The 24,247-nt window shown below is 29.1% G+C and overlaps 2 protein-coding genes across 6 annotated transcripts; one reads left to right on the plus strand and one right to left on the minus strand.

The window, feature by feature from the left end:
• The first annotated feature begins 2,152 nt into the window (after window positions 1-2,152).
• LOC112552190 (mitochondrial inner membrane protease ATP23 homolog) lies at window positions 2,153-4,641 on the plus strand. 4 transcript variants are annotated; one of them, XM_089078289.1, is made up of 6 exons: window positions 2,154-2,635; window positions 3,006-3,247; window positions 3,629-3,674; window positions 3,773-3,854; window positions 4,057-4,281; window positions 4,381-4,641. In XM_089078289.1, the coding sequence occupies exons 2-6, from the start codon at window positions 3,025-3,027 to the stop codon at window positions 4,576-4,578; spliced, it is 774 nt and encodes a 257-aa protein (XP_088934415.1). In that variant the 5' UTR covers window positions 2,154-2,635; window positions 3,006-3,024; the 3' UTR covers window positions 4,579-4,641. The 4 variants fall into 4 exon arrangements, with proteins under 4 accessions (XP_088934417.1, XP_088934415.1, XP_088934416.1 ...); XM_089078290.1 differs by having other exon boundaries at window positions 2,154-2,373; XM_089078288.1 differs by having other exon boundaries at window positions 2,155-2,518.
• Window positions 4,642-7,367: 2,726 nt separating this feature from the next.
• On the minus strand, window positions 7,368-15,444 carry LOC105434272 (Cuticular protein 50Cb). 2 transcript variants are annotated; one of them, XM_089078286.1, is made up of 4 exons: window positions 15,246-15,444; window positions 14,226-14,338; window positions 8,461-8,904; window positions 7,368-7,782 (listed from the first exon to the last, which is right to left on the minus strand). In XM_089078286.1, exons 2-4 carry the CDS (start codon window positions 14,238-14,240, stop codon window positions 7,513-7,515), a joined length of 729 nt encoding a protein of 242 aa, XP_088934412.1. In that variant the 5' UTR covers window positions 14,241-14,338; window positions 15,246-15,444; the 3' UTR covers window positions 7,368-7,512. The 2 variants fall into 2 exon arrangements, with proteins under 2 accessions (XP_088934412.1, XP_088934413.1); XM_089078287.1 differs by having other exon boundaries at window positions 15,155-15,269.
• Between the last annotated feature and the right edge of the window lie 8,803 nt (window positions 15,445-24,247).

The following is a 24,247-nucleotide window of genomic DNA, read 5'->3' on the forward strand; positions in this document are numbered from 1 at the left end:
ACTTTGAAAGCAAAGTGAGTGCAGTGTCACGCCGACGATTTTTGTTGTCTTCGGATAATTCATGCGGAACCCATCTGCCTTCCTTCCTTTCCCATCGTATGTTAACGTATGGAAATGGTTTGCTGCGTAACGCCAAGCTGTTCTGCAAGCTCCTTTTCAGTTTGCGCAGAGTTTATATCCAGCAGTGCTTACAATTCGTCTGTTTCAATCTTTTGAGGGCGTCCAGCACGCGGTTCATCTTCAAGATTGAAATTTCCTTGGCGAAATTTTTGATACCATCTTTTACATGTAGTATGACTTACAGCGTTCTCTTCATATGCAGCACAAATCATTGCAATGGTTTCAGCAGCATTTTTCTTCAGATGAAACGCGAAGTGGATGGAAAATCGAATATGCTCTTTTGTTATTGCCATCGTGAACACTACTGATTTTTGAGATTATGTGCATTAAACGCCAAACCGTATGGCATTTTAGAAGGCCAAATGTCAACGCTTTAAAACCGCAAAAGGGCGGAAAGATATATAAAATTTAAATTGTTATTTCGGTTGTATGAAATCTAAAGCTCAGAACTTTTTTGTACACCTAATATATAAATGAGAATATATATACTTATATGTGTATACACACACACACACACACACACACACACACACACACACACACATATTTATACTTTATAATATATTTATACTTTAAGTATATGTTTCCTATTATATAATTTCCCTTATCTACAAAAAAATAATAATAGGATAAAAAAAATAATTAAAAAAATCATAAAATCATTAATAACATTAGTGTAATTGTGGCAAAATAAAGTAGACAGAATATAGCAACAGAGTGACAAAATAATATATTATAATATATTGGCAGAGTATATAAAAGGAGTGCAGCAAGGAGAAAGTAATAGAATCTTTTTTTTTATAAATGTCACATATTTTTGACATCAAAATAACAATTTATTACCTTTAATCATTATACAATATTACATTATACATATATAATTTTATTTAATATATGTTAATGTATACATTTTTATAATATAATTTTTTAATTTTATAATATAATTTATAATATATAATTGTAATATAATTGTTAACTAAATAAACAAATTTAAATATTAAAGAAATTATAAAATATTTTCTTATAGGTAAAATATTTTATAATTTAACTCATATGATAATTCCTGTTTTATCTTTCATCCATTTTATCACAGTTATATCTTCATTAATTTATCTACGGAACAGTCAAACCGTCGGTAATATCAACGTTCTTCAATTATCCCCGGGCTCCCGAGGCTCCTTTAATGGTGATGAAAATTATCCACGTTGTCGATCTTTAATAGTATCTCGTCGATGGTATAGTATTATATATTATACATCTTTTAATAACTAATTGTATATGTACTACGTACACTTAATCCTAAGTGTCGGTCCACAATAAGTGATTTAAGCTTTAAAAAGTAAGAAATTGATCAATTATAATCGAATATGAAAAGAATACTCGACTATGATTAGTCAATTTCTTACGGCTTAAAGATTAAATACTTATTGTGGACCGACACTAATGCAGCCCTAATCTTCTTTAATTCTGAAGCATATTTATTAATTCCCTAAATTTCCGCAATTCCGCCACCAAGGTACATGGCGAAAAAATTCATGTGAAAAATTTCACATTTTCACGTTTGAGAGAGTTATATAATCCCGCAAAATCATAGATGATCGTAAGTTCACGTGAAACTTTTCACTTTTCATGTTTCCGCCTTAGGGGAAAAGTTACATGATTGATCCCCTAGCGAATACTATGTAAAAACCTTGTTATGACTTTGTAATGGAAGTGTACTGCGGCTATCGTTCTGTTTTAGTTTCGTGCGCTTTCTAATTGCTTCAAGATTATAAAACGAAACGCAGTTGCAGTATGTTTTCAAGCTCAATTGAACATAGCTGGCATATGTAATATTAAAGAAAATATGATTTTATTATATATATTAAATATAATATATATAAATAATTAATAATAATAAAAAAATTAATAATAATATTAATAACAATAAAAAAATAATTAATAATAATAAATAATTTCATAATATTATATAATATCATAATAATTTTATTATATTATTTCATATTATACGCTTTATTTTCTTCAGCTTCAATCAAGGTTATTTTAGTTTCCAAAGATGGAAGCAGCCATCTTTGTGCTCTAACTATTTTACCTCGCTGGTTGCAATAGCCGCAACAGGAAGTCAAAATCAATGACGTCATAGAATTCAAGGCAGTACTTTCGTAGTGCACCGCTCTCTATATCGGAACATTATTCGTAGTACTGACAGTACTCGAAGTGAATAAAGGAACGCACCCTTCGTCAATAAGACAGGTTTCCTAACCTTGAATAACGCAAACTTTAACGACTAATATCTCGGCTCGCGGGGCAGAGCGACACTTTTTTCGCTCCAGAGCGCCAGATTCTTTCGTTTCGTGCAAAAACGCGTCGAATGAGTCTAATTTTATCGAAATCAGATGTGAGATTCCTAAACTTAATATTTACCTTTATATTATATGAGAGCCGTGCACATAAAAAAACTTAAGCAGTAAGATGTAAATAGTAAAAAAAGTGACCAATCAATAACGATTTAATTGTAAGAATAATCGAATGTGAATGGTGAATTTTCTTACTTTTTAAGCTTAGGGCCTATACAAACAAACTTGGCATAGTAGCATAACCATTGCATAAAGAAAATTATCCAATCGTATTTTACATGTGTCCGTATGATAGAAATGCGATATTAACTTTTCTTATGCATATGGTTGTGCTGCTATGCAAGTTTGCTGGATAGGCCCTTATTGCCTACGTTTTTCTATGTGCTATGGCTGAGTGTGATGTAATGATCTATTATAACCTTTAAGGATGTACTTGTTCTATTATTGCCAGAGAGTATTTAACTGATAGTACGATAAATTTTTGTGCAATTAACAATTATTTAAGTAAATTTATTTCTATTGCATCAGTTTTTCTATTCGTGCAACGATGACAGTTGAGAATAAGAATGCGGATGAAAGAAAAAGAGATGAGAGCGATGTTTACGGTGAAACGATTAAGGACGGTGAATTGTGGGGAGGTGATATGTATCCTGAAAGAAGAGGAGGAAATATTAAGCAAAGCTGGTTTAAAAAATTAATTGGCATTCAGGGACGAGAATCAATAGACAGAAATAAATGCGAATATAATGTTTATAAATGTATTAAAGATAGTAAGACATTTCTTATATTATAAAGATGAAATAAAAAGAGTAAAATGATACAAATTTATTTTTGTGTCTTTATAAATGGAACCTATTTCATTTTTGAAAAAATTATATATATATATATATATATATATGGATAAATTTTATATACAGAAAATTTGATTCCTGCATTTAGTATAAGACATTACATTTTATACAAGTATGAAAAATTTTTATATTTTTAATTCTTTAATCTCACATATAATATGTATATATATATATATATATATATATATATATATATATATATATATATAATTATTATATGTATTATTCACTGTTTTCTAGATAAAGAAAATATAATATTTTTTATTTTATTTATCATTTATGTTTTAATATTATTTTTAGGTCCTATAATAAAACTCATGATGGGCGCATTAAAGAGTTCTGGATGGTTTGTAACTTTTTTATATTTTATATATATTTTATACATATAATTTTTTAGTCTTTTATCAAACTCGATTATTATTGATAATCGATAATTGATTCCAGTGAAGTAGATATTCGGCGACATATTTCTTGTGAGATTTGTAATCCAATTGTAACTGGTGGATATGATTCACAATTCAATCAGGTAGATATTTAAGTTGCTTCATTAAAATTCATTTTCTTGTTAAATGTATGTTTGGAACAAAATACATATATTTTTGTTTATATACACTTATCTAAAAATTTTTAATCTTTTTAATTTATAATTATCTATGTTTGTTATAAACAATAAATAAATAAATATATATATATATATATATATTTATATATATTTATTTTCTTTATAGATAGTTATCTGTCAAAATACAGCATCTAATGAAAACATGGTTCGGGGAGTTCTTCTACATGAAATGATTCATATGTTTGACTACTGTCGTAATAAACTTGATATGAAAAACATTGATCATTTAGCCTGTACAGAAATTAGAGCAGCGAATCTTGGACACTGTAGTTTTATGAGTTCGTTATTGCAAGGCGACTCATCTTTCATTAATATAAAAGCAACACATCAGGTAAATAATTCTAAGAGTGATTTGATCACAATTACATTCATTCTTGCAAATAAACTTATTTGCTGGAATATATATTAATATATAATATTATTTATTTAGAATTGTGTGAAACATAAAGCTAAGCTGTCAGTAATGGCTGTGCACAAAGTATCGGATGCAGTAGCAAATGCAGCTATAGAAAGAGTATTTACAAAATGCTATAATGATTTAGAACCAATTGGCAGAAGAATTCGTAGAAATTCTCTTGATATGCCAAGAGCATATGCAGAAGGACATTTATATGGATATGATACGTAAATACAAAAATTGTATGACAAAAATTAGATCATTGTATAAATACATGTATATTCTATTTGATTATATTTTTTAGTATTTATTGACACTATTATACACACTATTGACAATATTATATAAATGTTTTTTATCTATATTTAACATAGTTTTTCATAAAACATGAAAAAATTTGCTTTGATGATATATGTGTATATTGAATTTAAAACTTAAATGTCTACATGTAATTTGTATTTTAATGATCTCCATAAATAGAATTCTATCAGTAATATATAGTATATAGATAATATATATTATATCGATAATATTATAAGTAAAAGATAGTGTCAATATTTGAAATTTACTGTGATATACCGATTTTATTAAGTTAAACATTTGACAGTAATTGTAAAAATATTTTTATTTATAATATATATCGGTCGAAACTAGGGTTGATTGTAGAAATATTCCTATTTACTTTTTATTTTTTTTTTATAAATTCAGCAGTATTTTAGAAAGAGAGGACATTATTACATTTTTAAATTTTATTGTAAGCAAATTTTTTTGATCAAATATATGATTGTTTATAATCATATAATTCAGTCATAAATTATTTTATATTATAATAATCAGTAATGATTGTTCATTCATTAATATCCCTAGTAGCACAATGCATTGGCTCAACGTTGGCGATATATTGGTTATGGAATAAATGCAAATGTATTACTAATGTTACAATGTCCAATAATTACACAGTATTGCATTTACATTGGAAGTGCATTGCACCAAAATCGCTCAGTCTTATATGAATATTGATTATAGAAGAAATAATAATGTGCTGCCAATAATTATACATTATTGTATTTATATTGGAAGTGCATTGGCTAAGATTGTCCAGTCTTATGTAATTATTGATTACCGAAGAAATAGTAATGTGCTGTCAATATTACATGTCAATAATTACACAATATTACATTTACATTGGAAGTATATTAGCCAAGGTCCCCCAGTCTTATATGAATATTGATTACAGAAGAAATAGTTATATGCTGTCAATATATGTATTCCAATTTACATTGGAAGTGCCTACAGGATAAACATGTAAATAATTATTACATATCAATTCAAGATTTTTTCTTTTTAACATAAAATGCAATACTTTTACTTAAAAAATAAAAAAAATCTTTGTAATATTTATATTTTACATATATAAAATATTACCAATAAATATGTATTTACCATATATGTATGTATGTATATATATATATATATATATATATATATATATATATATATATATATATATATTTTTTTTTTAAATTGAGACTTTATACAACAAGTAACATTCATTAATATAGTAATATAGTATAGTATATAGTAATATAGTAATATAGTAACATTCATTAATCAGATCTATCATATTTTATGCCAAAATTTTATATTAACTTATATCATCATTTCAGTAGCAAGTTTTATGCCAATATAGAAGTTAAGCAGCATCGAGCAGGATCATAAGTAGGATGGATGACCGTTAGAAACATATGGTTACAAGATAAAAGATGTTTCATCACTTTCTCTTTTTTTTTTCATTTTTTCATTTTTCTTATTTATATAAATAGAAAACATATATTATGTAATAATTGTTCCACATTAAGATACAATTTGTCTAATATGAAAAATTGGATAAATATTATGGCTTAATATTGGTCCAATAACATTGGACCAATATTAACCAATGTTGTTGCTTTGACATATTGGCTAAATAAGAGGAAGCGTCCACCTTGCGATGTTGGATCAATGTTGAAGATTAATTCACACCCAATATATAATATTGGATTTACATTACTTCCCAATATTGCGCCAGTACATTGTGCTACTAAGATATTGTTTAGCGAGTTATTTCGTAACTTCAAATATTAAAGACAAAATAAGAGATTTTAATGTGTGCAAAGCAAAGCAGAAGTAACAGTAAAGTATTATGTTTATTCTATGTCCATTTTTTTCATTCTGTGTAATTTATATCACAAAGCAATACTAAACAATATGATTTTATTGCACAATATATAAGAAATTTATAATATAAATTAATACGATCTAATTTTTCACAATTGCAATAATTATACAATATGTTGTGGAAATAAATCCGTGATCTAATCAAAATAAAAAGAAGAATAAGAATATTATATATCACAGAATGATAAGAATGATTATATATCACATGATAAGTATATTTTTTTTATTAAAACTTCGTAAAAAGATAGAAAAAAGAATTGAATCATGTTGATGTATTATTTATCTCAAAATTGTCTGAATGAATATATAACACTATTCTTTAAGAAATTTTTGTGTTAAAAATAGATTTTTATTTGTTTATTAAAAATAGTAAGTAATAATTTCTATCAGTGGTTTTCAAACTAAATTATAAAAAAATAATTTCTCCTGTGCGCGACTAAAAATTGCAAATGAACATTACAATAACTATTTATCTTTTTTAAATAAAAATAAAAGTTTTGATTTAGATTGAATTATTTAAATCCCGAATAATGTTAGAATCGGAATTATCGGTATCGAAATAATGAAGTTCAAAAAGTTACTAAAAGTTATTAAAAATCATTCATTTTGTCTTTTGTCAAGGAAATGTTGATTTAAGGTTTTACGAGGAACGACATTATATGTTAATTTAATGTCGTAATGTATTAATTTTTCACCAATTCTAAGAGGAATCCGTAGAATATGCTATTATCATCGTATCGTAATAAAAAAAAAATATATATATATATATATATATATATATATATATAGCGAACCTTTGTCCTCTACGTAAGTTATATTTTCATGATACATCCTTGCTATAATCTCCAATATTTTAAAAAATATTACATTATACACGACAATTCGTTGTGCTTTGTAGTCTTTTCGATTTAATAAAAATTGAACAACCCTAGAACCTGATGCTAAAATTTAATAGCCTCGATTGAAGTTACCACCCGGTCGTGGTATATCGAAGCGAGGATTCCCGTCGTAAGAGACTTGAGCGCTGAAGCCATGCTGCCAATCCGCGGTGTATCGCACAACTTGCGTCCTGCCGTCCGGAAGTTGTACCTTATATTCACCGCGAACAATTTCGCCATCGCTAATAGCGTTGTGAGAATAATCGTTGCCGAAAGCGTCCTCCTTCACGGCATAATTGAAGTCGAAGGGCATACCAGGCTCGTGATGATGATGGTCATGCTACAGCAAATCCATCAGTTAAAGACTTACATATGTATATTATATTAATTAATACATATATATAAAATTTTAAACATATATATCTCATTTATTAGATTACTTCATCCAGATGGAAACAAAAATATAAAACAACAATAAATTATAAATATGAATAAAAAATCATTCTTAAGTTAATTATGTCATCAAATATTTGTTCATTTTGCGTCTTTCTGCAGAAAGATAAAAATATTTTTAATATTTTTATGCGTTTGAAAAATATAAATTTTGAAAATAAAAGTATCTGAAGATATTAAATAATTTAAAACAAATTATTAGATTTGATTTCAAATCTAAAATAAAAAATAATTACTACTTATTTTAAATTTTTATTAAATAAATTTCATTAATCAAACAAATCAATTATTAGTTTTGTATGAATTCTTCAAATTTGTACTTGAATATTTCTATTTGTAATTGTTCGAACAGAAACCTGTGAATTTCAATTTTTAAAATTATAATCCGATTTTAAAATCGCAACTCTATTTTAGATAAAAGCTAAATTGATTTTTTTCAAGTTATAGATTTCTTATTAAAAGCTTCTTTTTAAGAAGCTATGGATTTGTTCTTTAAAAATCATTTTTTAAATGTTAGACATATTTTTTTGTTTAGTGTAGTAAATAAAACACAGCGTTAACTTACACCACCAGGACTGATAACATTTCCATTAGCACCAGTTCCATCACCAGTATAGATGGGGAAAGTAGGCGTAGGTCTCGGTCTAGGATATCCTGTGCCCGGTGTCGGTGTTGGAAAGGTTCCTGGAGTTCCCCTGCTGGGAAAAGTTGGCGTTGGTCTAGTAGGTCCTGTAGGATAAGTAGGAGTCGGTCTGGGTCCAGGGAAGGATGGTGTCGGTCTAGGTCCGGGAAAGGACGGCGTGGGCCTGGGTCCAGGGAAGGATGGCGTGGGTCTGGGTCCGGGGAAGGATGGCGTCGGTCTAGGTCCAGGGAAGCTCGGCGTCGGAAATGGCACCGATGGTGTGCTATATGTGTAACCTTTCTTCTCTGGTGGTAGATACGTATTGCGTCGCGTGCCCGGTGGCAGATCACCAATAACACTGGCTATCGTCACGCAAAGCACGACCAACTGCATGAAGAAGAAATTGGGTTATTGGAGATATTTTTTCCAAAGATGTATATTATGATATTTTATGGAAAAGTTCATAAAATGGAATTAAATAAAATAAATAAATAAATAAATTGATTTCTTCTTTTTAGAAAAATCTAAACAAGGATATATGCAAGTCAATAGTTGATTGAAAAAAATTGGAATGTAGATCAAAACTAATATTGCTATTTGTCTCGAGTATTGTTAATAACATATTTTAATATGCAATCATCTGTTCTTATCATTGTACAAAAACTTAAGTGATTAAGTGATAAATTTCGTTGAATTCTAAATGAAAAATTTTGAATCAAAACACTTCTCTATGGATGAAAGATTAACATTACAAAATGTGCCTCTTTAAATTAAAAGGAAAGTTATATTCCAGAAAATTTTATATAATATATTACACTACGAGAAGTTCTTCGTAATGAGAAAAGAACGTTGGTGGTTGCCTTAATGAAATGTTACTGCATCGTCTCCTTATGAGATCTGAGATAAAAATGAATAATATTTTCTTCATTATGACTGTTGAAGAGAACCAGAAAGGAAATTCTCTTACGTTTATACTAAGATATGTAATTTTCTCTTATACAGCTGTACTATGATATGCAGTCGTTTATTAATTTGAAGGACTCTGGGATAACTTATTGTACTACAAAATTAAAAAAAAGTTATGAATTCTTTGCATCATATTATATTTAGTAGAAATGGAGCTAATGAAATTAATAAAGAATTTTTTGCGAGATTAAATTCTTTTTTTTTAATACTTTTTTTATTCTTTTATTGGCATAATATAAAGTGGAAAATTTTTAATTTTGACAAAAATTAAAATACATTAAAGCAAATCCGTTTTTTATAAATTAAATTGTAATAATTATCTAATTTATGCTATTATTTTAATTCTTTCTAATTTTTCTAATTCTATTATTTTAACTCTTCTAATTTTATTCTATTATTTTAATTAAATTTTTAAGTTTTTAAATTTTATTCGATAAAAAGTACTGAAATTGATAGAAAGATATAGAAATAAATTAAAATGCTTCTAAATAATCAATGTATGATTTTTAAAATTACAAATTTATCTGACAGAATAAATTTTCTTATTTTTCCCTTTCTCTCTCTTTCTTTCTCTCTTTAAAAATATTATATATTAAGTCAGAATATATATTTATTACGTATTATAATATTAATAGAAAATGTTCTTAATAAAAGATTATTTATACTTTTAAATAATAAATCTTACATTTCCACGATAACAAAACTGAGATAAACATATTAAATTTTCAAGCGTAATAAAGCGTTGCAAACATGATTATTAATTATTTCATGACGTTGAAAACGCTGCAAGTTTACTGTGGCAATACATCATTTCGCATTCGCGATCACGATGAATGCGCAACGAAGATGTATTTTTTACAACCGGAACATATGTCAGCAGGCGACATTTCGAGAAATCGTCCAGGTCTATATAATGAGAACGTAATAAGTTGTCACGATGTCGCAAACTAGATAGCTTAGTACCATAGGCATAGATGCGCATTGACATTCGATGTATACGCAGGTTCCTTATTTACTTTTACAATTCTAATTATCATATATCTTATGGCAGATCTTCAACCAACTTCTTCCATCAAATTTTATCGCGACATATACTTCAACTTATCGTATTTTAATATATGCAACATAAGATGTATATTTTATTTAGCTTTATAAGTGAAGTACATATTTCTTTTTCTTAATACGATTGATGACATTACATGTTGTAGGAAAAAATATTACATGCTTAAAATATGTTATATATGTTACATATGTTTTTCCTTATTCTTACTGCAAAGAATAAATATCTAAACTTTCTTTCTTGTACATAAATATTATATAGAAATAGATCGAATGAATAGTTTTATGCGCGGATGAATTATTATGACCTATATGATATATGAATATATGAATTTCCGTTGAATCAGAATTCCACTGTGTTCACTATTGAATTCCACTGAATTCACACGTGTCTAATATGATAGGATCTTTTGTTTGAATTAAACCACGCAATATACTATCTTCGACTTTCAGATCCGGTGTTGAATATCGTCACAATCATTCTCGTGTGTAAACTGACATTTGTCGCGTAGCTTATCAACTACAAATGCAAGTTACACCGCGAGTCATGTTATGAAGTGTGTAATTTTAATAAATCAAGCGTCTTCTTCTCTCTTCAGTTGGTACTGAGCTTAATATTTAGTACGTCAAGATGCCAGGGAAATATTTTTTTCGTAACATACAATATATTCCGCAAGTTATGACTTTTGATGAGATTAATGGAAATAATTATAGTCTGACGAAACATGTGTGGCTTGGATAAAATAATTTTGATCTATCGTACATTTATCGTCTATAATGTCTTTTATCATCAATATTATTAAATGATTTGATAAATCTACAAATATGTATTGAGATGTAAATTAAACATAAATTTTTTGTAACGATTGTATAGATCCTAAAAACTAAAACTAATAACTGATATTAATAAAAAGATTATAAATAATATTTAACTATATATTTATTTAATATCTATATTATTATATCTATATTATTAATTGATAAAATATTTAATTTTTATGACATAATTGAAAGAGTTGGAAAATATTTTATATGTTTGAGATAAATTAGTTTGAAATATATTTAAGTTTAATGAACAGATTTGATTAATATTGTTAAGTTTTGTAAATCTTATTTCAATATATTTATATATAACATTTTATGTTAAGTATTGATCATATTTAGAAAGCATCAAATATCAATGAAATTTTAAGAAATTTGTCATAAATTAATTATATTAATTACTATATAATTACCATAATTTTATCTATGAATTAAGAAAATATTTGTGAATTAATAAAATATAAATAATGAAGAAACAGTAAATGATAAAATAAAGATACCCGTGATAAGTTACGAAACAACAATAAATTTAATGTTAAATTTTGTCAGTTTTATTAATTGTTGTTATTTTTCATACAATGATGTATACGTATTAACTATCTATATATTGCAACTAAATACTGCAATTTTTATTAAGATACAGCTTCTTATATCAGGTTTCGATTTAAAATGGCAGAGGTAATGAAAACTATAGGAATGCGCTCGCGTGAAGGATTGTGCGCTTGCACGCAGCACGTTAAGGATTAATATAAGAGAGCTAAAGTTAGCAAACATTGCTCGTACGCAACGACGAGACTGCGAATTCGCATACGATAAGCACCGCGGGACTTCTGTCACGAATCTTTATTCCGGCGTAATAACAGACCGTATGACGATATGCGCGCGATTCGTCGTCACAAATTAGCTTCGGCCGACGACGCAAAGGAAAATCAATGTGAAAAAGGAGCAAACCGAATCAATAATGCCAGCGATGTTACGTCAACGTTGTTCGGAGATGCGGCTGGCGATCTGTGCTCTATTGCGACATTAGAGACTTTTGTATTATGCTCTTAACCCTGTACTTCGATTGCAACGCGCCGCCAGAGAGAGGAGTGCATTATAAAATATAAAATATAAATACACATGAGAGAGATAGAGAGAAAGAGGGACGGGGGAGGGGAGGGGAGGGGGGGAGAGAGAGAGAGAGAGAGAGAGAGAGAGAGAGAGAGAGAGAGAGAGAGAGAGAGAGAGAGAGAGAGAGAGAGAGAGAGAGAGAGAGAGAGAGAGAGAGAGAGAGAGAGAGAGAGAGAGAGAGAGAGAGAGAGAGAGAGAGAGAGAGAGAGAGAGAGAGAGGAGAAAGGAAGAGACAGCAAGAGAGACAGAGAGAAAGTGAGAGCATCTAAACTTGTCCCGCGGCAGTGCAACGCTTCGTTTAAAATGTCGCAACTTCGTTCCAGTAGTCAATCGAAATGTGGAGAAGTCGTGAGAAGTTACTTTGACGGGACTGACAAATGTGATTGCGTGCGCCTGTTAGTTCATTAATATCTCATTATAATGTCGACGCGTATTTCGTGTGGGCGCGCACTTTAACGTTTATATTAAACCCAACGATGATATCACCGACTATTGTTGTAATCGTTTTTCTTCATATTTTAATAAGATGAGATAATGGGACACACTAATGACAATGACAATTGAATTCAACGGATAACTTTCGGATCTGAACTCGCGGATAACTTTCGGATCTGAATTTATCAAGAGGAAAATCTAACTTTTTCACAAATTATCTCCGCATGGCAGTAGATATTCTCGGATATTCTTTCGAGAAAAACTTAGAAGGCAAATATTCTTCTTCTATGTCTCTCTCTTTTTTCTTTTGTCTAAATAAAATTTGATCGTTATCAGGGGTTGACATAATTTTGTAACTTCTGGAATTTGCGGCACTTTGTAAAGATGATCGATAGTCGGATTTATCTGCATCACAGATGACGCCTATTAAATGGTAAATGCAGGCGATCATCGATTTACCGGATAAGAGATCGTTCGATTAATCAAACGGGATGTGAATTCAGCAGACGACAGCTGTAAGTGATTTATAACAAAACTATTCTATCAATGCGTCGACTCTTTGACGCGGGGAAGGCGAAAGAATTAAGTTGTAGTGAAGTTTTACAAACGACATAAAGATGTCGCCGAACAAAGAGGAAGAATAATGTTGGCTAATCAAAACTTGCAGACAAGTTCCACATACATCTGCTTTTCGCAGATGTTTAAACTATTTATAGATTTCCGCTGGTCGCGCGCGACCCAAATTTGTTAATAACGAGATTTGTTAATCGGTATAAATAGAGAATTTAAATGTTCACATATCAGGAAACTAGTATCATCACTCGAATATAAGATCGCATATCTTTATATCAACGAGAAATATACCATCATTTTTATAATAATAAATTACCGTTGACTTTTATCGCTACAAATTATCATAAATTATTATTATTATTTGTAATTATAATAAATTATAATAAATGAGATTTGTGACGGCTGTAAACAATAAGTGCAAGGCAAATGGCCTTTCTAATAATCCATCTTATGATTTAATGATTAATTTTACAATTTTTCTTTATGACGTTACTTGTAAAATTTTAAATATGCTATTTTTGGATTTAATGATGTTTTTATGTTTAATTGTGTGAATGTACTAATAGGATGTGGGCGATAATACGCGTCTTGCTGCAATACTCGTTAGTAATTACATCTATGAAATGACGCATGTACGTGCGGATTCATGACAAAAAGATCAATTTAAAATTTTTGTATTGTAATATATTTAGCGAATTAATAATTCAACAAGATAAAATCCAAATCTATCTTGTACATACCTGTAAGTAATACATCTTTCGCAGGTGATACAGATCGACGTTCTGGATCACGCTAACTCGCGTACTCGCGAGCGGAAACACAACGAGAAAACCCTTTAGAGGAATCACGCGCACTGAAAAAGTTTCAAATTAGCACTATATGAAAAGGGTACGATAACATCTTCTTATTTAAGCAAATGTATAATCGCGAGAGATTTTATGATTAAGAACAAATAAATGTGCAAACGGGGAAAAGAAAAAGTATCGAATACGCTGAATAATGACCATTTTTATGTACACGACTATTTTGTTCTGTAACAAATTATGATAACATCTAATCATTTTTTATTTGTACACTTAAAAAAAAAACAGTGTAGCGGTAGTATGTTTATTTATGAAGGTTTATTCATAACTATCATAACTCGTCCGAGGAAATAAAAAATTATATCCCGATTATCCATAAGTACCATAAGATTACCCATAATTATCCATAAGATAAATAGTATATACATATTTTTTATTTTGTTTCTGTTTATAGTAATAATATCATTTAAAATATGTATTCCTTTTAAGTTTATAATAAAATTTTATTTATACTATTATTATAACTAGATAATGATATATGATTTATTTTAATATAATTATAAATATATTATTTCTTTTTAAAAAAACAAATCTCTCGGTTTCTAGAGTACTATTTTTACATTGTTTTTGAATGATTTTCCGATAAATCAAAAATATTATATCAACATATTCTTAAATTCCTGTCACGTTTTTCATTTTTTGGTAATTTTGCAATAATAATATGTGACACAACACACACAGAAATTATCCGAAGAAATTTGACGCAATTAAAATATAAACAAAGAATTGTATCTTATTTTCTAAAACACCAAATAATTTAATTATTTGATAAAAAAACTACGTTGTAATTCTTTGGTTAACCGTACACTGTTTTGAAAAGAAAAATAAAATCCTCGATGTCGAGTCCTCAATCAGTTGAGTTACACCACTATAGATAAGGTATCACCGGGTTCTTGCCTGGGCGTTCGTGTTGATTCAAGGGATTTACGCGATCGATGGTTTCTTGCGGGGTTTCACAAAACGAGATCGGCGGAATTATGTGATACACGTGCGTATACGAACAGGATGTGCGGAATGTATATTGTGCTGTTATGTCGTCGATGCACTCTCCGGCGCACGACTGTGAACAAAGTCGATACGTAACTGCTCGGCATGCTGGTACGTTGGGTTTATATAGCATGGGTCTCTAATAAGATGATTCTTGAACGATGTGTCGGGGCCCAGGTAGGCGGTAAGTAGAGGGGCCTTCTTGTCCGTCATACGGAGGGACGGAGGGACGGCTTCCTTGCCGTGTCTTACCTTGCCATGTTTCGTTTCGCCTTGCCTTGTCTCACCCTTGCCTCATCACTGCGCCTTTACCTTGCTTTAGAATCTTGTACGGAGATTGGCTATGGGAGAGCAAAATGCGCACGATGCTTCCTCCGTGATACGAGATCCTGATTTCTTGTATTGTAAGATGAGAACGTTAAGAACGGGGGTAAGTGCTCGAGAAAGAATGTTTTCTCGTACATGAGAAATTTACATTAAAGCATCATTCAATGATATTAGAATGTGAAATATTAAAAGAAACAAAGAAGACATAGAGTATATATATATATATATATATATATATATATATATATATATATATATATATTCTTGAAAAAATGGCGATAAAAAATAATATTGAGTATTAAAACTCTAATTATTTCAAAAAAGTAATTAAAATAATAATTGTATTTATATACTTATACATAACTTTACATATACTTTTTAAAATCATTAATATCATTAATATATAATAAAATATAATTTTGTATAAAATGAAATAAAAAATGTATAAAAGATTTTTTTATATAATAAAAAATTAGGTTTTTTTTACAAAATCTAATTTATATTTAACAATGTAAATAATAAATAATGTAATAATATAATATTATGTATACTCATTGTCAAGTAAAAGTGATATGAATACCAAAAGATAAATTTACATAAAATAATTTTGCATAATAATTGCATAATAATTAAATTGTATTTAATAAACCAAAAATATAAAAAGAAACATTCAATAAATAACTTAAATAAATTGTATATAGTAATATGTGCATAAGTGTAATTGTATGTAATTTGCCGTATTGACTTATTTATGCAATATGGTGTGAATTATATTACGATAATAAGCCTACACAACAAACATGAACAAGAGAGATATCGTAATACATAACTATTACATTCGGAAAATCGAAGATTTCTACAGTTATTCTCATATAATACGACAGACTGATGAAAAATTATATTATTCTAAATCCTTTTGCTTATGTGTCTTGCATATAATATTATAATATATAATACGCATAAAATATTTATTTACTTGAATCGTTAGCTAGTTCATTATTCCATTAAATTGATTAAGAATTGCCATCTCGATTAATTAGAATGTAAGTTCTATCATATCATCATCGCCGTTAGGCATAATAATCGTTACTCAACTAATGAGACTATCGCACTTTATGATCTTTTTTCTGAAAGCATATACTTTCTATTATTTAGGCTTATTATTTTTTAAATAATATATTTTTATATTTATATTTATATTATCGGAATATCTTTAATTTTTTTTTAATACACTTATTAACTCTAAAGTTACAACATAGAACAAAATATGTAATACCGTTGAATTAGATAATCAGACAATTCATCTGCGAATAAAAGAAATTGTATAACTATGAATACGTGATGCGAAACATAATAATGTCTGCGAAATAATTTTTGTATGCATTATTGCTGTTTTCTCTGATTTTAGGAACAATAGACATTTTTAAGTAATTTAAATATTTATTAAACGTATGAATTAAACGTAAGAATTTTAAAATGATTATTATTTTTATCATTAAACAAATCCTTTATTTCCTTTACTCAATTCTTAACAAAAATGTAATAAATAAATTTGATTAACATTAAACATTAATTTCACAATTATCTATTTTTATTTCTATGAAAGAAGTAATGATAAATAAAGATAATTTTCTTCTTTATTCAGATGCATTGCATCTTTCATTTTAATTTCGTTTCGTTTGCTTTAGGGGTTTCCAATACGGTCATCATCATAATCGATGGTGTAATATGAGGTTTCGAATTCACCGAATACAGAGGCTCCTTCATGCTTCTCCCGCGATGTTTAATCCTTTCATAACTCTTCCGCAAATGAAGAGAAATTCTCGTATCATACTCATCGCTGTAAAATCGCTTCCTCATATTCTCATGAATTTCTATATCAATAGCTGTTGACTAATTAGCCTGAAACAATAACTTGATTATACTGTAAATATAATGAGAAAAAATTCAATTTATCTTTCAATGTTAATGTAGTTGGAGATTATATCAAATTCTGCATTATAATAATTGATCATATCAGTCTTTCTATAATAACTCTCATGATTTTTTTAACATTATTTGTTTTTATAATTTATACATTTATAGTTTATAATTTCTAATAATTTATAAAATTTATTATATTTATAAAATAAAATTTATATATCATACACATATAGTTAAAAATAGTTACTTGCCAACTTTGTGATTTGTTTTATTATATTTTCTTTATCGGATTAAAAATCAATGAAATGTGCAAGATTTAAATAAAGATAAAATCAGCAATAATGCATACAAAAATTATTTCGCAGACATTATTATGTTTTGCATCACGTATTCGTAGTTTAAAACACGCGGCATATCTTGTCTATATAGAGATTATCCGTATAGAGATAATTGATGCGCTTGAAATGGCACTGCGGAATGATGATTCGTGATGAGAAAGTAAGCTTATTAACATCGGGATGATATCAAACGGATCATAAGGAAGACATTCTCTTCCTTAGTTTTTCTTTTTTTTTTCTTTAATCGACAACGCTGGCAATAGTTCGCTGATTGAAAAATGCAAAATGAAGATGTGAATACTGAGAAATATTGCGACTTGATCTGCTGATGCTTCGTGCATGGATAAATCATGATTCGCGAGCGTGCTTATTATTTATTTCTTCATTTCCGTTTCTTGTCTTATGCGACGGGCGCGAAATATTTTTATTCCATGATAGTATAATTACTGCTTCTACATGACTTTTTAATTCTTAATTAAATTTCCTTTCATCTTTCAATCTTTCTACGCATGTAGAATGTTTTATCAATTTTTATATTGAATCAAACAGAATAAGAACTAAACAGAATAACTCAGATATAATATTAACTACATTATTAAAAAAATACATTTTTTTAGATTTTATTTGTTAAAGAAAGAACTTCTACCAAACATTATAGGCTTTTTTTATATAATTCTTCTTCTTAAACAATTTTTATTTGATCAATCAATTAACAGTTCCATTAAATGTTATATAAAATAGGCAATGTTAATTATTAAATGGTAAAAACAATAAGATGTTCTTAAAATTACTTTGATAATTTTGCAAATATAATTTTTATAATTTCTTGTCCATTTGTGGCCGAAATGCTTTAATTATAAACAAATAAATTGATCGAAATGGGAGATGTCAATTTTTCATTTGTATTACATATTTTTCGGGAAATTGATTGTTTTTTTTTTATTTTTGTAAACGTAGCTGCAAATAATTATCTTTCCGAAAACCTGTTTTTCTGTACTTCTTGAAATTATATTTTTTTGTATCGGAATGTTATGCAATATCAATTTCTTTCTTCTTACATATAGTTTTTTTTGTTCTTTTCTTTTCTCTTTTGCCGCCTCAATATTTTCCAGCGAACATTATCTACTAATAATTATTCTTGTATAAAATTTACCACTTACACACAAAGAGAATCATTAAATATATGAAATACATTCCATGAAATATATTTTGCCTTCTGCAATATAATTAGTATATGTTTATGTTAGGTTATGTTAGGTTAGGTATAATATAAATATTCTGCATTTTACTGCGCTTTTCATTACGCATTGAGAATCGACTTTAAAGCGATTCATATAAATGTTGTAGCATCTTGGAATATCTCTGATAACACTTACATGACAAATTTACATGTTTTATAGAAACAAACTCGTTTGTCCACATTTTCCTAACAAAACGAGTTGTTTCCTAACAAAAGTTGAAGCAAGTTTATTTATTTAAAAACAATAATGTACATAAAATATTTGATTTTAAAAGCACTATATTGTTATATACTGCTTATATTTAAAAACTTTGCGAAGCTATATCTTATTATTCGTATTTTAAAGAAGTAATATAAACGATTTATGTACCTTTTTATCAATAAATGATATAATAATCTTTAATTAATACTTCTGCTATTGATATTTCTTCTTTTCTGTCCTTGAGGAATTTCTAGAAAAATGCTAATTGCTCTTCTGTGGTTTTTTTTGATGATTTATCCGTTTAATGACTTTTATATGCATATATACATACATACGTTTATGTTTAGAAAATTAAGATTTTTGTTCGCAATCTTATTTGACATCTACCTTGCTGGTAACTGTATTCAAGCATCTGTTATTATCTGTTATTAACACGTAAATAAATACTATTTCAATTTGATATTAATGAGGAATTTTTTTCTTCACGAGATTGATATCACATCTCTCTCTTTTATTAAAGTAAAATGGAAAATGCAAATCCATGCAGTTAAAATAATTTTTTCAAACAAGTTTACTTAAAAAAATAATCATATATACTTAATTACGAGATTAGCAATCAGCAAGTCTGATAATCGTCTTAGTTGCAACGACGGGTAAGTGTCGGTGTACAAAATCTATTTTTACGTAGAATTTGCATTCTCGCGTTGCTACAAAGTTGCAGACAGCGAGCGGCCGGAGAAAGGTATGCATGCACAGTCTGGATTGCTCGGCGAGCAATCCTTACTCTGCCCAGCCTCACTCATTCTTGATCGCTCAATGCATATCCAGCAAGAGCAGATCAGGGCAGGGCACAGCGCAAGGATTATTTCAATTCCTTTGTCGTGATGATGAAGCGCGGCACAGATTAATTAAAACAAGTACGCACACCTGCAGATGCGATTTGAACAAAACAAATTATATTTATTATTATTATTATTATTATTTTAATTCCTAAATTTCGAGGAAATCGCAATATCCAAAAAAGTGCCAACAAATTATTGTTATATAAATATGATATATTAGACATATTTTTATACTTAATAATAGTATATATTTTATATTATATATAATGTATATATTATAATATATCATGTATAATATATAGTAAATAATTACATTAATATAATAATAATAATGATGACAAAAACAACAACAACAGCAACAACATAAATATATATATACATAAAATAGTTTTATATTTGATATTTTAAAATTTTAATAGTATTTAAAAAATAGCATTAATATTAAAAGTTATGTGAAGTGAACAAGATATTATGAGTGACAGATGTAAAGGATTATTCAATAAAGAAATGAAACATCGATATCGCGAACTTCCGCGATGTTATGTAACGATAATTGTGACGCTTTCGATCATCATGTGAAATCGTATATGTAATTATCGAATCGGCGTCGTACGTGCACAGAGGTTGACGGTGCTTGGCTCTCGTCAGAAGTGATCTAAAAAAAAGTACATTCCAAAAGCGCTTAAATCCAATCAAATGTCTCATAGTATAGAGGAGATGACGCGTCTCACGCAGTGGGATTAATCACATCTTTGATTACGAAACGCATTGCTTTGCTGGAATGCAGTTGCACGAATTATCGAATAATTACAAATCGCGGTTACGCCTACCTGTCTCTGCGGACTCGCATCGAGGAATGATGCACGCGATGCAAGCACTAACTCTAACATGCTCTTCGACTCATCTTTTCCTTGTCACATCATCGATGTGTGAACGGTATAGCCGTTCCAGTATATATTCACAGGAATATATAGCAATCATTTTTAATTTATTTAATATTATTTTAATTTATACTTTTTAATCCTTTAATATTTTAAAGGATTAAATGTCTTCTTAGATAATGATAATGACATATTTTGACTCAAATCTTCATGACAGATTTAATAACAAATCTTAAAAACGGTTTATCTTTTTAAAAAAAATTTTACAAAAAAGAGAAAACTATTTATCTTTTTTACTTTTGTTTTTAAATTAAATAATTTAAAATCTTAAAGATTTAATGTATGATTTGCTTTTTTAAAATATTATTTATTAAAATTTTTTTATTTTCTAGAATGTCATTAGATTTTTATGTCATTAGAAATATTATTTAATTATTATATAATATGTTATAATATGTTATAATAGACTAATTCAGTTTTATGGAAAACTTTCTATGTAATTTAACATTCATGCATTTTAAAAAGGAAAGACATATGTAAAAGAAAGTCTTCTTCTATGGTCTTTCTTTGTCATTTTTTGATGCATATATAATTTTGATGCATATATAGTTTTGATGCATATAGTATTGTTATAGAGCATATGCGTATTTTTTTCTGATTATATTAATAATTATTTTTAACATTTATTCTCAGTATCTTTTCCTGATGAGAGATATATAATCGACGAAACATAGCGCATCTGAAGCTCGCGGGCATAGCGCATCCCGCAAGGAGAACGACAAGGAAGCCGAAGACCTTGCGCGAACAATTTCGTTACCGACAATAAAGCGATAACTCCGTAACATCGAGAACATTCCTTGTTCGACAAATAACGTCCTCGATATTTCGTCGACGTTTCGCGAAGACCGAGGCGACGGTTCTCTCTCGCGATGCGACGCGACTTCGAGAGGCGTACTTTAAAGATCAAGGTTCGTCGAATTGGATTCCATCTGATTTCGAAGTACGTGACATTAACACCTTACTTCTAGATCGAGCGGTTGCGCCCTCCTGAATGGACGGCATTCTTCTTTTCTCCTTAGCCATCATGGTATATATTCCTCATCTGCTCGTCCTTCCCTTTCTCGTTCGCGCGTGTATTGTTCAAAGACATTCGTGACATTTCATTCTCCTCGATCTTAAAGTCCGACCACCAAGATCGCATCACTAGTCGTAGGTTACCGAAGCCGCATTATGTCTTCTTCGCGACATAAGTATTGCTCGCATTGCGAACGTTACATCAGATACGTGATTAACATTTCTGATAATTTTCACGTATATATACTTGAATGTACAATACAATGAACATTCGTAAGAAATGCTGTCGTACATACGTATTTAGATTGATTATGATTATTTTATTATTACTAAAGAAGTTCAATTGCAAAAATATTATTTAATTTCCGATTAATAGCCGTTTAACAGCTTCCTTACTAGAATAAATATAATATAATATTTGCTCAAATCCTCAATCCTCTTTATATATAATAAAATATCTTTTCATTACTGTTTTATTACTTTAAATTATTATAAAAAATGTGATATCGAATAATAAGAAATGTAAAAGATAACAAAGATCCTAGATATAAGAAATAATGTACAACATTAAATATCATTAAAATTTAATAATTTTTATATTCTTAAATTGAATTCTCTTCTCTATTTCTTTTTTATCGTTATTTTATATTAGATCTCACTTTAATTGAATAATTAACTTATTATTTTTATATCAATCACTTTTAATTTTCTTAATTCTTTTATTCAACAATTTTATGCATATATATTTATAATTACACATTTTATTATAAAATTCTTTCTGAGTCAGAAGACTTAAAGTAATTAACATTGTAATTTTGTGTAGTCATTCATTATATGTATATTAAACTGCACTTGTTTGCATGATATGCGCATGATAATAGTATTATTACTATTAATAGATAATATTATTAATTTTCTATTTTATTTTTAATTATTGAAATATTTTTGTCTATGCATTTAAGAAAAGTCCAGAACAATTTATCATTTTTTTTTGGCTGAGTTTCTGTCTCAACCATTTACTTCTTTCAAATTTTGCCTGCCGCGACCTCGAAATCTCGACAAGGTCTTCCGTAATCTTCTGGCACGTCCAAATCCTACGAGAAGAAATGTATCCCAGATTGCACATGAGAAGGTGCTGTGAAGAGCATCAGTGTCTAGACGGCGCGTTCGATGCCGAGCGCGCTTATTATCGTGTGACGTAAGAAGTGAGCGTACTTGGGAGGCCACGATCCTTTTTTCGCCGTGGCGATGCCCTGCCGTGAATCGTGGGAGGACGCTGGTGTGTATCCACGCGAGAAAGAGGCGAAGAATTGGATATTATTCTGTATAATTTTTCATTAAAAAAAAAGTATTATATATACATAGTCTATACTGTTTTGATTTTTTTCTAAAATCCATTTCAGCTGAATTTCCTCACAAAACTCGGGATAAAATCCCGATTTTATAGCTTTATATGTAATGTATCACTGAGAAAATTTGAACGATTCGCTCGTATTAACATCGGTTGGATAAATTCGGTTTGTTGTTAACGCCGTTGTTAACGCACTGCCCTTTTTTGATCTTTGGGACATATATTAATTGCTACATAGAATATTTCTTGAGGAGACATCGACACTAATTTACGTCTATGCGATCGTCTGTTGCACCGACTTTGATGCAATTTTTATTCGCGAATAATCGTCATGTCATCGCATCGCTTCGGAAGAGAAGAAGAAGAAACAGAGAAAACTCGCGAAATGCAATGTCTTCTTTCCGTAAGATGTCTTCTTCTGCGACGTGAGCATAGAAGGAGCCAAGTGGAACGTAGAATTCGCACGGCTGCGCGAATTCAATGGAAGGTTATGAATACCCGATCTTGTTGTCGAAGCCGCGTGTCATACTTAAGCCGCTGCTACGCTCGGCGATGCCTTTGTCTGTTGCGCCAATCTAAGTAGGCATTCCCTTGGTCGCGATGAAAGTGAAAACTCCTCGCTCTGCTCGCGAGAGATGACCTACTGTTTGCCTCTGAATCTGGGTGCTCCATCGCGCATGGCGCCGTGGCATTATTCGCGACTCTTCTTTTCCTTCCCCGCCCCGACTCCCCTC

The sequence above is a fragment of the Pogonomyrmex barbatus genome, unplaced genomic scaffold (genome assembly GCF_055798465.1).
Source record: "Pogonomyrmex barbatus isolate J1 unplaced genomic scaffold, ASM5579846v1 scaffold22, whole genome shotgun sequence".
Taxonomy (NCBI): Eukaryota; Metazoa; Arthropoda; class Insecta; order Hymenoptera; family Formicidae; genus Pogonomyrmex; species Pogonomyrmex barbatus.

What these genes read in the sequence shown, in the direction of transcription:
- LOC112552190 (XM_089078289.1), top strand. Translation starts at nt 3,025, where the DNA reads ATGACAGTTGAGAATAAGAATGCGGATGAAAGAAAAAGAGATGAGAGC. An exon ending in GCATTAAAGAGTTCTGGATG is followed by an intron (nt 3,675 to 3,772) that starts GTTTGTAACTTT and finishes AATTGATTCCAG; the next exon opens with TGAAGTAGATATTCGGCGAC. An exon ending in ATATAAAAGCAACACATCAG is followed by an intron (nt 4,282 to 4,380) that starts GTAAATAATTCT and finishes TTATTTATTTAG; the next exon opens with AATTGTGTGAAACATAAAGC.
- LOC105434272 (XM_089078286.1), bottom strand. An exon ending in ATGTTATCAGTCCTGGTGGT is followed by an intron (nt 7,783 to 8,460) that starts GTAAGTTAACGC and finishes GATTTGCTGTAG; the next exon opens with CATGACCATCATCATCACGA.